This window comes from Eleginops maclovinus, chromosome 3, assembly GCF_036324505.1.
Source record: "Eleginops maclovinus isolate JMC-PN-2008 ecotype Puerto Natales chromosome 3, JC_Emac_rtc_rv5, whole genome shotgun sequence".
NCBI lineage: Eukaryota > Metazoa > Chordata > Actinopteri > Perciformes > Eleginopidae > Eleginops > Eleginops maclovinus.
The window spans coordinates 12,514,505-12,528,270 of NC_086351.1; the positions used below are offsets into that span (position 1 = coordinate 12,514,505).

General features: G+C 41.4%; 1 protein-coding gene across 2 annotated transcripts; it reads right to left on the minus strand.

The window, feature by feature from the left end:
* Positions 1-203: 203 nt before the first annotated feature.
* si:ch211-257p13.3 (kinesin-like protein KIFC3) lies at positions 204-12,819 on the minus strand. 2 transcript variants are annotated; one of them, XM_063880322.1, is made up of 20 exons: positions 10,246-12,819; positions 9,908-10,030; positions 9,564-9,660; positions 9,246-9,403; positions 8,903-9,155; positions 6,883-7,055; positions 6,581-6,646; positions 6,222-6,359; positions 5,723-5,920; positions 5,438-5,611; positions 4,757-4,904; positions 4,269-4,399; positions 4,044-4,155; positions 3,787-3,968; positions 3,607-3,711; positions 3,374-3,504; positions 2,385-2,505; positions 2,128-2,257; positions 1,600-1,829; positions 205-1,482 (listed from the first exon to the last, which is right to left on the minus strand). In XM_063880322.1, exons 2-20 carry the CDS (start codon positions 10,007-10,009, stop codon positions 1,357-1,359), a joined length of 2,775 nt encoding a protein of 924 aa, XP_063736392.1. In that variant the 5' UTR covers positions 10,010-10,030; positions 10,246-12,819; the 3' UTR covers positions 205-1,356. The 2 variants fall into 2 exon arrangements, with proteins under 2 accessions (XP_063736391.1, XP_063736392.1); XM_063880321.1 differs by lacking the exon at positions 10,246-12,819 and having other exon boundaries at positions 204-1,482; positions 9,908-10,066.
* Between the last annotated feature and the right edge of the window lie 947 nt (positions 12,820-13,766).

Sequence of the window (13,766 nt, forward strand, 5' to 3'; positions counted from 1 at the left end):
TTATTTGTATGCATGCTGCCTTTATTTTGAGGGTAGGGGTGGGCATTAAGGATTCCATCATCACGGCATAGGTAAAAATAAATATATATGACGAATATAATACAGTATGCAAAAACACTGACATCAAAATCATAAAAATAACTATGTAGTGGAATATAATATTGACAAATTCGTGCCCATAAACATTGACTCCTACATCTTGAGATGTTTAAGCGATAGCTGTTGTGGTTTCATGTTATCACCAATTATTACTTTTAATGATTTTATTGCTGGACATCAAATAAGAGAAAAGACACTTTGTAAATACGTGGTATTTATTCAGAAAACTATCTGAAAATTCACCGACTAGGCCTTATTAAGTGAGCCCTATGCACTCATGATAGTTACTGCAACATTAATGTCTTGCTACTATTGAACCAAGTTGATCCAATGGGTGATAAATAGAGGAACAATGATGAACAGATACGCGGTTTTTGGTATGACATTCACTAGTGATATCTATGGCAAGCACGGATATACCTGTTCTGAACGAAAATGTTCCTTTTCTCCCACAATAAAGTGCTTCTTCCGACAACGTAGGCCTTAACTGTCTCCTCAACCGGGAGCGTATTGCACCGTTCATTACCACTTCTTATTCAAGGCCACCTGTCCCTTCAACAGCGTTCCTCTGTTCTCAAAAGGCAAATGATCAAGGCTCTAAAGAGAAACAGAAAACATTCAATGCTCTTCTGAAGTTCACAAAAAACTGCATTAACGTGACAAACACACTCCTACACACTACAACCCTCCAAAATATACAACATTAGCGATGAAGCTCACAAACTACGGATATTAATAGCAAGATCACAAATACTACAAAAAACGGAGGTGTTGATATTGTGGCTCTGGAAGCTTGTTGAACATGTTCTCTATCGTCACCCTGCTTTAAATACTGTGATGATCAGCACGAAAAGCTGATAAGATTAATCCTGGTTTTTGGTATTTCATAAAAGGAAACTGAGATATTGTAGTTCAAGGGAAGCATCGTATCTAGACCTTGGGGGGAGTCAGAGGTTGTTTTGGGACTCGGATAGGAAGAGTAAATACCCCTGCATGCAGATTAGCGAAAGATAAAGGGTTATCGCTTGTCAGAAGCAGAACATGGCAACGAGGAGGCCTGAAAACCTAACCTCAATCAAAGGCTGGCATTCGGCTGGCACACAGACCTCCTCAGATTTAGCCCTTGAGCAGGATTGCTCTTGATCTTGTTGATATTGAAGCGTTATGATTGGTTGGTAGGGTGGGTGATAATCTGACTTGTGGATTCATGGCTCCCTGGTAAACACTGGGGAACAGGAAGTGGCTGGTGCAGGACTGTCAGTCGCACTGTCCTCCACCAGATTCAATCTTCCTGGCTGCAGGACCCAGTTCCACCTTGCACACCCGCTGGGCAAACTTCAGTGAGCACAATGTCTCTCCCACATTACTTTCCAGAGCGGATACCTTTAATGGAAACAAAACAAGGCTCATGACAAGCATCGAAGAATAAACATGTAGTTTAGTAATAATATGTTATACTTTTAAGGCTGAGAAACAAGACATTTGTATCCGAAATCTCACCTGCACCACCATGGCAGTCTTGCTACCTTTTCCCAGGGAGTCTTGTAATAGGTATGTAAGGCGGGAGTTCCTGAAAGGGATATGAGTCTGCCGAGCTCTCAGTGCCTGAATGACGTCCCCCAGTGACAGCAAGGAGCGGTTAATATTCTGCGCCTCTTTCAGCCTCTCTCCCTCTGCTCCAGACTTCCAAACCCTCTCAGAGCCAGCCAGGTCCACCAGGTTCAATTTTCCTGAGGAAACGATGAATAGTTACCTCTGGACTGTCTGACTGAATCCTGATCAGAAGCTCCTCCTTGACACTTTTACTCTTTCCCCCAACGACTAAGGGCTGCAGATATTCACAGTGACGTCGCCTTGGAAGTGTTTGATTTTTTTATTTAGCATAATTTAGTAGACTGCACTCAGCTTGAATAAAACAGATGGATTCAAAAGAGAAATGCCAAATCGTATTCAGATTTATAGCAAATATTAATAGGGAGCCTTTCAAACACTTTCTCTTGTATAGTAAGAAGTGCCTGTGTTACTGACCGGTGGTTTTGGAGCCGGTGGCGAGGTCAGTGCCCTGCACGGTGACGCAGAGCAGAGCGTGGGAGCGGGAGCTGTGCAGGTTCATCTGAGTGCCGAAGGTGATCCTGTTCCTTCGGGCTTTAGCCAAAATCTTAACAATAACAAGAATAATTACCACACATGTAATTAAGAAAAAACACTAATATATACAGTATATATATATATATATATATATATATTAAACATTATTTAATAAGTACAAAATGTTTAAAACAAACCTTCTTGATGTGCTGAAAGCTCTTAACTTCGATGACCCTGAGGCCCGGCACATGCAGCTGTCCCGTCCCATCTGGGTTGATCTTAATGTCTAGTTTCTCACCGTCCTTACTCAGCAGGTCTCTGAGAAACAAAATCCTTCATTCAACATTTATTTACATTTGTATGTTACTTGAGGGGCGTACCTTATTTACAATGAAATCAAGGCAATTACAAAAACAAAAAAAAAAGGGAAAAAAACAATAAAAGGGAAATACAGGAGCAGAGAGATGGGGTGACCCTGATGAAAACTGTAGAAAATGTATCTTGTATTTATCTTTAAACCTTTCGATTAGGGAAAATAATTTGATAGATACAATTGGATATATAATATACAAAACAAAACAGTATGTGAGAAATGTAGTAGATATCATACACTGCCCGGCCAAAAAAAAGGTCACAAGCCTGTGGGGGCAGTGCTATGATCTGGGGTTGCTGCAGTTGGTCTGGTCTAGGTTCAGCAACGTTATGTGCCCAAAGAATTTGGTCAGCTGACTACCTGAATATACTGAAGGAACAGGTTATTCCATCAATGGATTTTTTCTTCCCTGATGGCAGGGGCATGTTCCAAGATGACAACGCCAGGATCCATCGGTCTCAAATTGTGAAAGAGTGGTTCAGGGAGCATGAGACATCTTTTTCACACATGGATTGGCCACCACAGAGTCCAGACCTGAACCCGATTGAGAATCTTTGGGATGTGCTGGAGAAGACTTTGCGCAGTGGTCCGAATCTCCCATCATCAATACAAGATCTTGCCGAAAAATTAATGCAAGACAGAAATATGTTGTGACATTGCAGAAGCTTGTGGAAACGATGCCACAGCGAATGCATGTGAATCAAAGCTAAAGGCGGTCCAACGAATATTTGAGTGTGTGACCTTTTTTCTGGCGGGGCAGTGTATATATAACAGGCTAAAAGGATATCCAAGGAAACGTGCAGCACATTGTACCTTAGCACCTCGTTGTAGATCTCCACAGAGCTGACGGTGACCGTGTAAGACCACATATCCTTCCTTTCCTCGATCTCGCTGAAGAGATGTTTCAGGGCTCGCTGGTTGATGCCTGGGTTTTCCACACTGCCCTGAAAATCAAGTGATACTTAACCTGCAGCCCATATTGTGGAACAAATACCTGTGTGTACAATATATTCAGCTCCAAAAATGCTAGAGACTAGAGAGTGTACCTCCATGGTGTAGGTTTTTCCAGAGCCAGTTTGTCCATAGGCAAATATGCAAACATGGTAGCCATCGATGCAGGACGTCACAAGAGGCTCAATCTCCTGAAAGACCTGAAAAGAAACCACATAAAGTGTCAGATCTCTTTTTACGATTATATTTCCTGCATATGCTGTGCGTCCTCATACCTCTTCCTGTGTGGCCTGAGGGTGGAAGACCTTGTCCAATTCGAAGATGCGATCCTTTCCCTTGTTCAGCACGTTGAGTGAGGACTCGTTGTTGGGGTCCGTGGTCACCACCACAGACTGGCCCTCCTCGTGCTGGTCCTCTTTCAGCACAGGCTTCACACGGCACAGCACGCGGATGTTGCCTGAAAAAAAGATGGCCCAGTTAATGATGTACATTTCATTTACTGCAGTGTTTTTGTTTTTTTCTCTCTGCTTACCTTTAAGCTCCACCAGCTGCTCGTGGTACTTCCTGCGCAGTGCAACCTCCTTCCTGTATTTCTCCAGGAGATCTTTGTTGGCTTCAGACATCTCACTAATAGCTGCTGTAATCTGACAAATAAACAAATGCATAAAAAAACATATTGATTTAGTCCAATAGATCCACTCCCTTTATGCATTCAATAGGGCCTTAAGTGATGATGATGTGAAGTCACAGGACGTACCTGTTTTTTTGCGTCATTGATAGCTGCTCCGTAAAAGTCTGAGAAGTTTCTAACCTGGCTCCTCAGACTGGTGTAGTCTGTTTTCATGGAGCGTAAAGCTGGAGGGAGTGCAGTGAGACGCTTCTGCAAGCCTGACATAAAAGACATGTGGAATCAGAAACAAATACAACTTTGAATCAAATAATAATTTTAAAGAATACGCTTTTTCGTTTTCTTGCACTTTCTTGAGTCAAATGAGAAGATTGATACCACTCTAGCCAGCATTTGGTTAGATTAGCTTAGCGAAAACACTGGAGATGGGGAACCAGCTAGCCTTGCTTTGTTCAAAGTCAATAAAATCTCCTTACCAGGCCCCTAACCTCACTCTTTTACACAAAAAGAGTGGTATCCATTTTTTCATCCAACTCTCGGCAAGAAAGCTAATAGACCCATGTCCCAAATTGCTGCACTATCTCTTTAAAGATTGAAGGACTTTTTCTATCACTCACCGAAGAATTGGTCCTGCAGGTTCTGGAAGTGCTCGGCTGAGCAGGTGGAGGCAGCCTTTACAGCCTCCTCCTTTTTTTCCTCCAAGTGACCAATCTCTTTCAACAGCTCCTCCCTCAGTTTAGTGATTTCTCGCTCATACGCTGCAATCTGTGAAAGGTTTCACAAAGCACTTTGTTTAAAATGTCAGCTTGCCTTTCCAATCTGTGCAGGCTCAGCTCTGTAATGAGTTCATCTGTCGATCATATTGATCTGGTTGGGAATTTACAGCAGCAAAGAGGAAACTTCCTCACCCTGTCTTTGATTTTCACCGCTTTGATCAGCTATCCTCTAAAACAGCATGTGCTTTATTTACCCCTCTGGATATTTCAATTCTGTCTCTTTTTATTTTTGTATTAAGGTTGACAGCACCAAAAGGAACATCTGGGATTTCTGACCAGGTTCCTTGCATCTTAGTGGCCTGAAGCGAACAGTATTTATTAAGATAAAACATTACGCTGGCCCATCTTATTTTATGTCAGGCTTGTTACTGCCTGGTGTAGCCCAATTTTTTGTTTCACAAGTATACCTTATTTTGAACTGGCTGTTTATATATTTGGTTATTAGTATATACTTCAACACAGAATTGACACATAAGAATTGACAAGAAACTAGTTAAGCGTGAACTCTTTGGCCCTTGTTACCTTGTGTTGCAGATTGCAGCTGTATTCATCAGACTTCCTGATGTGTTCCTCCAGCTGTTTGCACCGCTCATTCTGATTGGCTAGCTTATCAGACAGGAGTTCATTCCTCTGTCTGGCTTTGGTCAGCTGCTTTAATGTGGCTGGTGATTCCACCTCCACCGTCTGGGTGACATACTGAGAGAGAAACAAAACATCTGATAAGGGTCAACTACTCAAAAATGTTTGATTTTTGGCTATGGGATATATTATTCCTTGTTGTACTTAATAAACCTCCCTAAGATTTACCTTCACCACTGGCTCCTTCCCTCTTTCTCTGTCCAACTCCAGCTGCAGCTCCCTCACTCGGTCCTCTCGTTTTCTCAGCTCCTCTCCTCTCCTCCACTCACTTTGCTCGCTCTGTCGCTCCAGATGTGATAGCTGTTCAGCACGCTGCTGTAGGGACATCTCCAGCTGCTGCACTCTACTGCGGAGGTTTTCATTCTCCTGAGAGAGTACACAAAATAAAGTTAATTTACAATGTTTGTGGTGACTAATGGCTTCCTCTGTAGCACATTAACAATACATTATATGTCACTTGACATGACACTTTTATCCAAAGTGACTTACATACACTCAATACTGTGGACAATCACCACAGGAGCAATTTGGGTTAAGGTGTCTTGCCCAACAACATGCTGTCTGCAGTGGGGATGGAACCAGTGTCCCCCTGAAGATCAGGGCTCTAACCCACTGCGCCACAGTCTCCCCACTCTAACGATCTCTTAGTCATGCTGGAGCGTCTCACCTTGATGAGCATTGTGCTGGACTGGGAGGGGATGGTTGACAGCTGCTGCAGGAGGCCTTGGGTAACGCTCAGGTTCTGCTTCAGACTCTCATTCTCGGCTGACAGACACATCACTCGCTTCTCTGAGTCAGTGGCCCCCTGAGGAAAATAAATGAAAATGTTCAGCATAACAACCAGAGATGCATCACAACCAGATTACCTCACATATATATCCTTGTAGTGGGTTTATAATTAAGGTGTTAAACAAGGCAGTGTCACTGATGTTTGGCATTTCATTAGAAGCGTGTGGGCAGACGTGGCAGCTTTGCTGATGACGAGGGAAGTGACAGATTATTAAATCAATAGTACACCGAGCTTACAGTGGCTGTTTTCAGTCTGGACAGCTCCTCCTCACGCTCCTCTATGCAGCTCTTGAGCTCGTCGATCTGTGTAAGAAATAAGAACAGGTATGAGGACAGATTTAGAGTACAGACATAGTTTACTCACTATATACGTTATAACACACTATCATTCCATTATACTGCTTTGTGTTTGTAAATATCAATAATAAGTAATTACTTTATACATATAAGTACTTCAATATTACATGTATGGTTTCGGTTTGCAAATTGTTCCTAAATGGATAAAGCATTTTGGATTTATCTAATATGCAACTGCCTACCTGCTGCAGGAAAGTCTGTATACGAGAGTGTCTGTCCAGATCTTTCTCCTCCAGCTGTGAGTGCAGCAGACGCAACTCTCCTCTCAGCTTACTCCTCTCGCCCTGCAGACCGTACAGAGACTCAACCAGCCGGTGAACCCCAGCGTGTGTCCCTGCATCACTGCTGGACTCACCTGGGGGACACATATAAGGAACATTAAAATCAGCCTATGCAGCAGCACCATCATCATTATCAACAGCCTGGAAAAATAACCTTAGTTTTAATCTGAAGTCTTTATATCAATATTCATAATCGGACACCCAGGAATAGGACAAGCCAATATCTGTTGAACTTCCTCTGACCAGTTTTTCAGCTTATCTTGTGACAAAATTCTGAAGTATGCCTGAATGCTTGCAAGTTTTTTATTATTAATGCACTTGAAGCTCTTTTAGATCCCTTTAGTCACCATGACTTGCAGTGAGGTTAACACCCTCAAGTCTCCTGGGCATCTTTACAGATCTACACAGGATTGCTGCAGCTTCTCACGTGCAGCCTGGAGCATTGAAGATAATTATTACAATGCAACAGCCTGCTAAAAACTCCATGGAGCAAGCCCCTCGGCATTTGAATGACATTCTTCCTCCTCAATGATTTATCGGGCACTGTCAACTCCTATTTCCATTGCAAGGCCTTATGCTAATTTTATAAATGTCGCCATGTCAGGTTTGCTGTCACAATGGGGCAAGGAGAGGTGGTGATGTGAAGGAAAGACAACAACAGAAATGAAGGAAAGGCTACAGCTGTGCATCTTAAAAGAAACATTCTTGCAAGAAAGGTGAGACACTAAGGAAATGCTGCACATCCAAGACAAGCATCACTACTCCACTTAGGCCTGCCCAGTGGACAACAGTAAACAAACATACCAAACAGCCTTGTAACACTTGGGGCATTGACGTGGGCTATTTTTAGTCCAACACAAGTACACGTGGCTCCTTGCATGTGCCAAAACTTGTAAGTGCATTTGCAGGGAATAAAACATAACTCTCAGCCATGTTTTATTCACGAAAGGGAGCCACAGAGTCACTATCCAAGTACCCAAAGAACCTCGCCTCAGAATCATGTATCTTTTTCCTATGGCTAATGAGATTCAGTACGCATGAGATCCTCCCTTTAAACACACCTACACACTGAGATTCATATAACCCCGTCTGGGTCTCATATGTATGGCCATATTCCTCCAAGACTAACAGCCAACCAACAGTCAGCCTCAGGACAGGAATGTGATCCGTCTACAACAGCTTCATGCACTTGTTAACACGCTATACTGTACATACGCAGAGGAAAGTGATGTAAGACAGTGCAGCTTGTACAGCTACCCTTCTGCTCCGCGGTCAAAGAACCATCTGGTCAGAACTGAAACACAGCAGATACCCAGATCTAAAGCTTTTAGGTTAATTGCAGCTGTACAGAGATAGACTGGCCTCTTGACTTACTTATAAATCTAATCAGTCTGCTCCTCTGCTGAAGACTGTATTATTCTATAAAAAGGTCTACAGTATCCCCAGTTAAAACTTTAATTTAGGGTGAGCCAACAATGGAAAATCCCCATGACAACACTGATGGTAAGACACTATCTTAGGAACTGATGACTCACTCTCAAATCCTACTCACTTGTTTATATAATAGTGGAAATGACTGGGCTTTCATAGGTTTAAATGAAAACACATCTCTTTTTATTCTGTAACCCCTGAAAGAAACCTGTATGATGAGTATGTGAAGTGCTTCCTTTTAATCACCATCCATCACAGGATCTCCCCCAATCTGAAGTCTCATATGGATTTAAATCCACCTTTAGTCTCTAGGGCCATTTTCTGCTTCACACTAATCCATCTACTTTTGGTTATTAAAACAACCACTCAACCTCTACCTCTCTGATTTTCCTCCTCCTCACACCTACCGGATGGAAATTGAAAAAAAAACCCTCCCCCTTCTTTCTTTCCTCTCTCCTTCCCCTACGTGACCATTCCCTCTCTCCCTCACCCTCGCTCAGCAGGCTGGGGGTATGTTGCTGGCTGATGGCTTCCTCCAGGCTGCTGATGATGCTGCTTTTGTCTCTAAGGCGCTGGCGGTATGACGCTCGTAGGGCCTTCATTTGTCGGCGGTGCTTGACACGGTGCCTCTTCAGCTGAACCCGGTACTGGTCGGCCTGCTGCTGCAGCTGCTGGAAGTGGGAGTACTGCTCCAGAAAAGTCAGCAAGTGGGACATTACCGCCACCAGGGGAGACTCTGTCGACTGAGCAGCACATAAGAAGTTACTATTTGGGGAACTTCTCATTTATGTATAAAGTGAGGATCTAAGTTTAGGTGATGACAGTTGCATTACCTTTCCTGTGGTTTCCAGCTGGACCTGTGAAGCCCTCCTCTTCTCAGCCTCATGCTTGAAGGACAAAAAGGCAGCTAGAGGTGTGCATGCTGGGATGTCGGGGCCATCTGCCTCACCTTCATCACTCAGAGACATTTCATCACTGTCACTGCTACTGCCTGGATGAAAACAATCACATAAACAATAAAGTGTAAAGGAATGCATATACTAAATATTCAATTAGTAGAATCCATCCACATCATAAATGCTTTATTAATCTTCTATATCACATGCCAGCCTTTACATTGGACTAAAAATAAAAGCTATTTGAGCACTCACTGGATTCCCCAAGCTGAGCACAAGCCTTCTTCCCCTTTTTGGAGGTGTGGCCATCTCTCCTCCTTCTCCCTGTTTCCATGGAAACAGGTCTTGGCTCCTGAACAGCAACATGCATTAGGGTCAGATGTTAATGCACAGGCTCAATATTTACATATTACATCCAAAGTAATCTACAAAAAAAAATATATATATATATATAAATATATATAAATGACACCGCTAATTTATACATGAGCCATTCTGTACTGTCAGGGGTAATGATGACGCATGCATGTTCCCCAAAATAAAAAATGATTTTCCTGACAGAGGACCCCTGAGGTTAGACATGATGTGGCTAGACATACATTTGAGGAAGATCCACATGCCCCCTCCAAAGCTTCCTCCTCCTCATCCTTCTTGAAGACAGTGTAGAAGATGTAGACTAAAAGGGAGTAGAAGGCGTACATTTCTACGCCGTCCAAGAGTCCCTGTGAATGACAGATTAACTCAGTAAATAATCTCATTAATCTCGATCTTGCATTAGAACAGAGCAGACACAATTCCATTTCAAGTCTTGCTGATAATCAAAGGATGACAATATAAAAAACTGTTCTCAATACATCAGGACTTCTCAAAAGACACATTTATCTTTCTTCTTTTTTAAATGTCACTTCATTCCATCAGGCAGAGATTTTTCTCTTACCTTTTCACATATCTGTTTCTCTTTGATGATGACAATCTGACATCCCAGTCATTTTTATTCCCCTTTCACACTCCATCTGTGTTGATCAAGACAAATCCTCCCATGCAGGTTTTGTTCTCAGAGCTGCAACAGCATCCCGGCGCTGTGTGCAGCTCCTCTGTCTCCCTCTCTGCCGCTTTCTCTCCTCCTCCTCTCCACTTTGCTCCATCTACAGGCTGCATCTGCAGCGAGCATGCTCAGTGCAGTTTACTGATCCGCTGCAGTGGTGAAGTGACAATTTCTGTATTGAGGCAGATTGAACCAGGAGCGGTTGGTGCTGAGAACAGAGGCCAGAGACAGGGGTGGAAAAGATGTGCCTGGTTCCAGGTGTTCATAAAAAAGCAGATACATCAACATATGCACTTGCAATTTTTGAGATGTTTCCAAGGACAGTATATGTTACAGAAGTTGGCCACCAGAGAAGAAATCATATTCTGTAGCTAGAGTAACTTTACACACATTTCAATCATTTATTTAAGTTATGTCAACTTAAAATGCCTTAAGTTATCACATTTTTGTTAACAAATTAAAAACATGTAAATAAAGTACAACATGGGACATTTTAAAAACAGATTCATGTCTCCAATAAAGACTTGACCTTAATGATGAATCACAGCACAATCAGCCTCATCATTATGCAAACCAAACTCACCGGGGTGTACAGAATGAAATACATTTTTAAATATCCCTTGTCACCCGTTTCCTGAGGTCTGACAAAGGCATTGTTCCACAAACAAGAACACAAGCACACATTCTTGTTGTTATACTGCAGTAAATATGCTGAGGCAGCTGCTTACAATTCTGAAATCATGAGAGAGAATCTGCAGTGTCCACTTTACATAGCTGCACAGAATATTGAAATCTTGCTAGGACAACAATGTGGGCAAAATGTTAAACAGATGAGGTAATTTCTGTTACCACTGCAGCAAACCATTATGTAACATGTTTACTGATAAGTATCAAATGAGCATGGTGAGGTAAGAGCAGGGCCAAGAGCTCAGACCACTGCAGATATCGAAACAGTGATACTGCTGAGGCTGCAGAAAAAATAGGACCCAGACTCTGAAGCACCTAGATGTTGAAACTTTTGAAGAGATGTGTGCAGGCTTCTAACAGCCAGACAGTGAATACAGCCTGCAAGACATTTTTTTAAATGATCAGAGAGCCAATTAAACCGCCCACATAATATTCAAATTGAACAGCATAATAAATGTCAGCAAGCACTCCAATATGTCTAATAAAGGTCATTGCTGCATCACAGTCATGCAGAACGCCACCATGGGCTATCAGTGGTTAATTGTGGTCAGGTTTTCTTATGCTAATGTCCAGCGGCATCTGTGTTTTGCTAATGCTTTGTATTTTATTCAAATAAAGTTCGTATTAAGTTCAGCCAAGGTCTATGCTCAGTGGATACTGTAAACCCAATCTGGGACTTAATTGGTACTACAAATAATTTACTAAATTTGATTTCTGAAATACTAGGAAGTGTAAGCTGCAGTTTGACTCCCCATTACCATGTGGAATATTTGGCTTGATTTTTCTTTTTGAACACAAAGTGTGATACATATAAAAAGCACTTGTAAGAATATATGTTTTATACATCTCCGCCTTAATCATTGTGCTAAATAATAATTATATTCAGTTCCTAAACATAAATGTGTGAAGCATATAGTTTAGTGCATGTGGCCCCATATTAAGAAACAAATGCATATTTTTACATTGTCTTTTTAAGAATCTTAAATGAATCATTATCATGATTTATATTGGCTCTTCAGTCGTGTTTTATTTGTCAGATAGCTTATAGATTTTTTATCTTCACTGTCATCTGTATATTTTTCTACTCTCTAATGCTGTTTTATTTCTATTTTGAGATGTTTATATTTTGTTATTGTTTATTGCTACTCCTTTAATTTCTTTTTATGTGCAATGCCTTGATTTTGTTATGCTGATGCAATGAAAACAATTCTCAATTTGGGATTCAATAAAGTACATTTCATCTTGAATTTATCTTAATCATATTATCTGTAAGATGTCAGAATGTATTTTTAAATGTTTCCAAGCGCCTAAGAAGAAGTTTTTAAGTTGCTTGTTGTAACAGTCTTTATCTCGATATGATATTTGTTTTGTGATGACTAAACAAAGACAAAAGCAGCAGGTCCTAACATTTGAGAAGCTGTTGTGTGGCATTTTTCTAAATAATCAACAATTTCTTGATTAATCAATTAGAAAATGTATTGTGATTTCATTTTCTCTACTTTAATCTTTTTATAACTTAAAATACAAGCTAAATTGTATTATTATTGTTAACATTAATGTTATCATTATTATTATGTTTTATTTCTTGTTTGACGTGAGTAAAAAAAATAATGACAAAGTTTGTTGTAATGGCAAAAAAAATATTGCAGCAAAATAAGTTAGGCACATTCACTTTTGCATGGGTCCATTTGGTCAGTGTCAAAGGACTTTTTTGTTGTTGAAGTCCATCACTAAACACGGATCCTGACTCATCATACAGACATCTACTGACTCACTAAAGGTCCATGCTACATTGGTCAGTCACATCCAACAGGAACTTGCCGAGGGCCTGTGTTGAGGCCCAACAGCCCACAGACATGATGCCTTTTAAAAGCCATTTGATGAGTCCCTCAGTTGCAGCTTGAGAAATAAGTGGACTAAAAGTGTTTGTTCCGACTCTCTGAGCCACAAGCAATGGCAAGCTGAGGGCCACACCACCCAAGGCCCCTAAAGCATTGCCAGCAAACAGACAGACCGTCAGACAGCAGGACAGCGAAGACAAACCAAGGCATCGCGTCATGAGCGTGAGAGCATCGGCTGAGAGCCAGTCACACAGTCCCAGCAGCAGACAGGAGCCACACAGGAGGATATGTGCTGTATTATGGTCTTCACTGAGCCATAGGAAGTCGAAGGAGACAAGCGCTGGAGCCAGAACCTGGGCAGTCCACTCTGCTTCTCTCTGTAAAGAGGTGAGGTATGAGCTGGAGGGCTGCAAGATGCAAAGTGCTGCAGAGAGTCCAAGCAGGAAGAGGCCTATTGATGGAGCCCTGTGATCCTACAGAGAGGGATAAATGCATAGGCAGTGTGACCTCATCATTTTAAATGAATGCAGCATTGTGGTAATACAATGAACAAGTAAAATACATTTGAATAATTCTTCGATTTTATTTGAATATTTAATTTTCCTTATAAATATGCTGTTTTATTAAAACTCTTATATATTTTTACTCACTGCTGTATCATGTACCTTACTGATTAATTAGAATCGTTTATAAGAAATGGGTGTATTTCTCTTTGATAACAATTTTGTAATGACAATTCAAAAGTTTCTTTTTCAAAAGTGTGACCCAATGACTATAAAACAGTGCAGCATTGTATTACTACACAGGGCATCGTTAGCTCGACCACAAACGGCTACATCGATTTAGTAAAGTTAGTAAATTGTAACATAATCGATATGTGGCACT

What these genes read in the sequence shown, in the direction of transcription:
- si:ch211-257p13.3 (XM_063880321.1), bottom strand. Translation starts at nt 10,066, where the DNA reads ATGAGATTATTTACTGAGTTAATCTGTCATTCACAGGGACTCTTGGAC. An exon ending in AGCTGGAAACCACAGGAAAG is followed by an intron (nt 9,156 to 9,245) that starts GTAATGCAACTG and finishes TGTGCTGCTCAG; the next exon opens with TCGACAGAGTCTCCCCTGGT. An exon ending in CCTGCAGGACCAATTCTTCG is followed by an intron (nt 4,400 to 4,756) that starts GTGAGTGATAGA and finishes CTTTTATGTCAG; the next exon opens with GCTTGCAGAAGCGTCTCACT.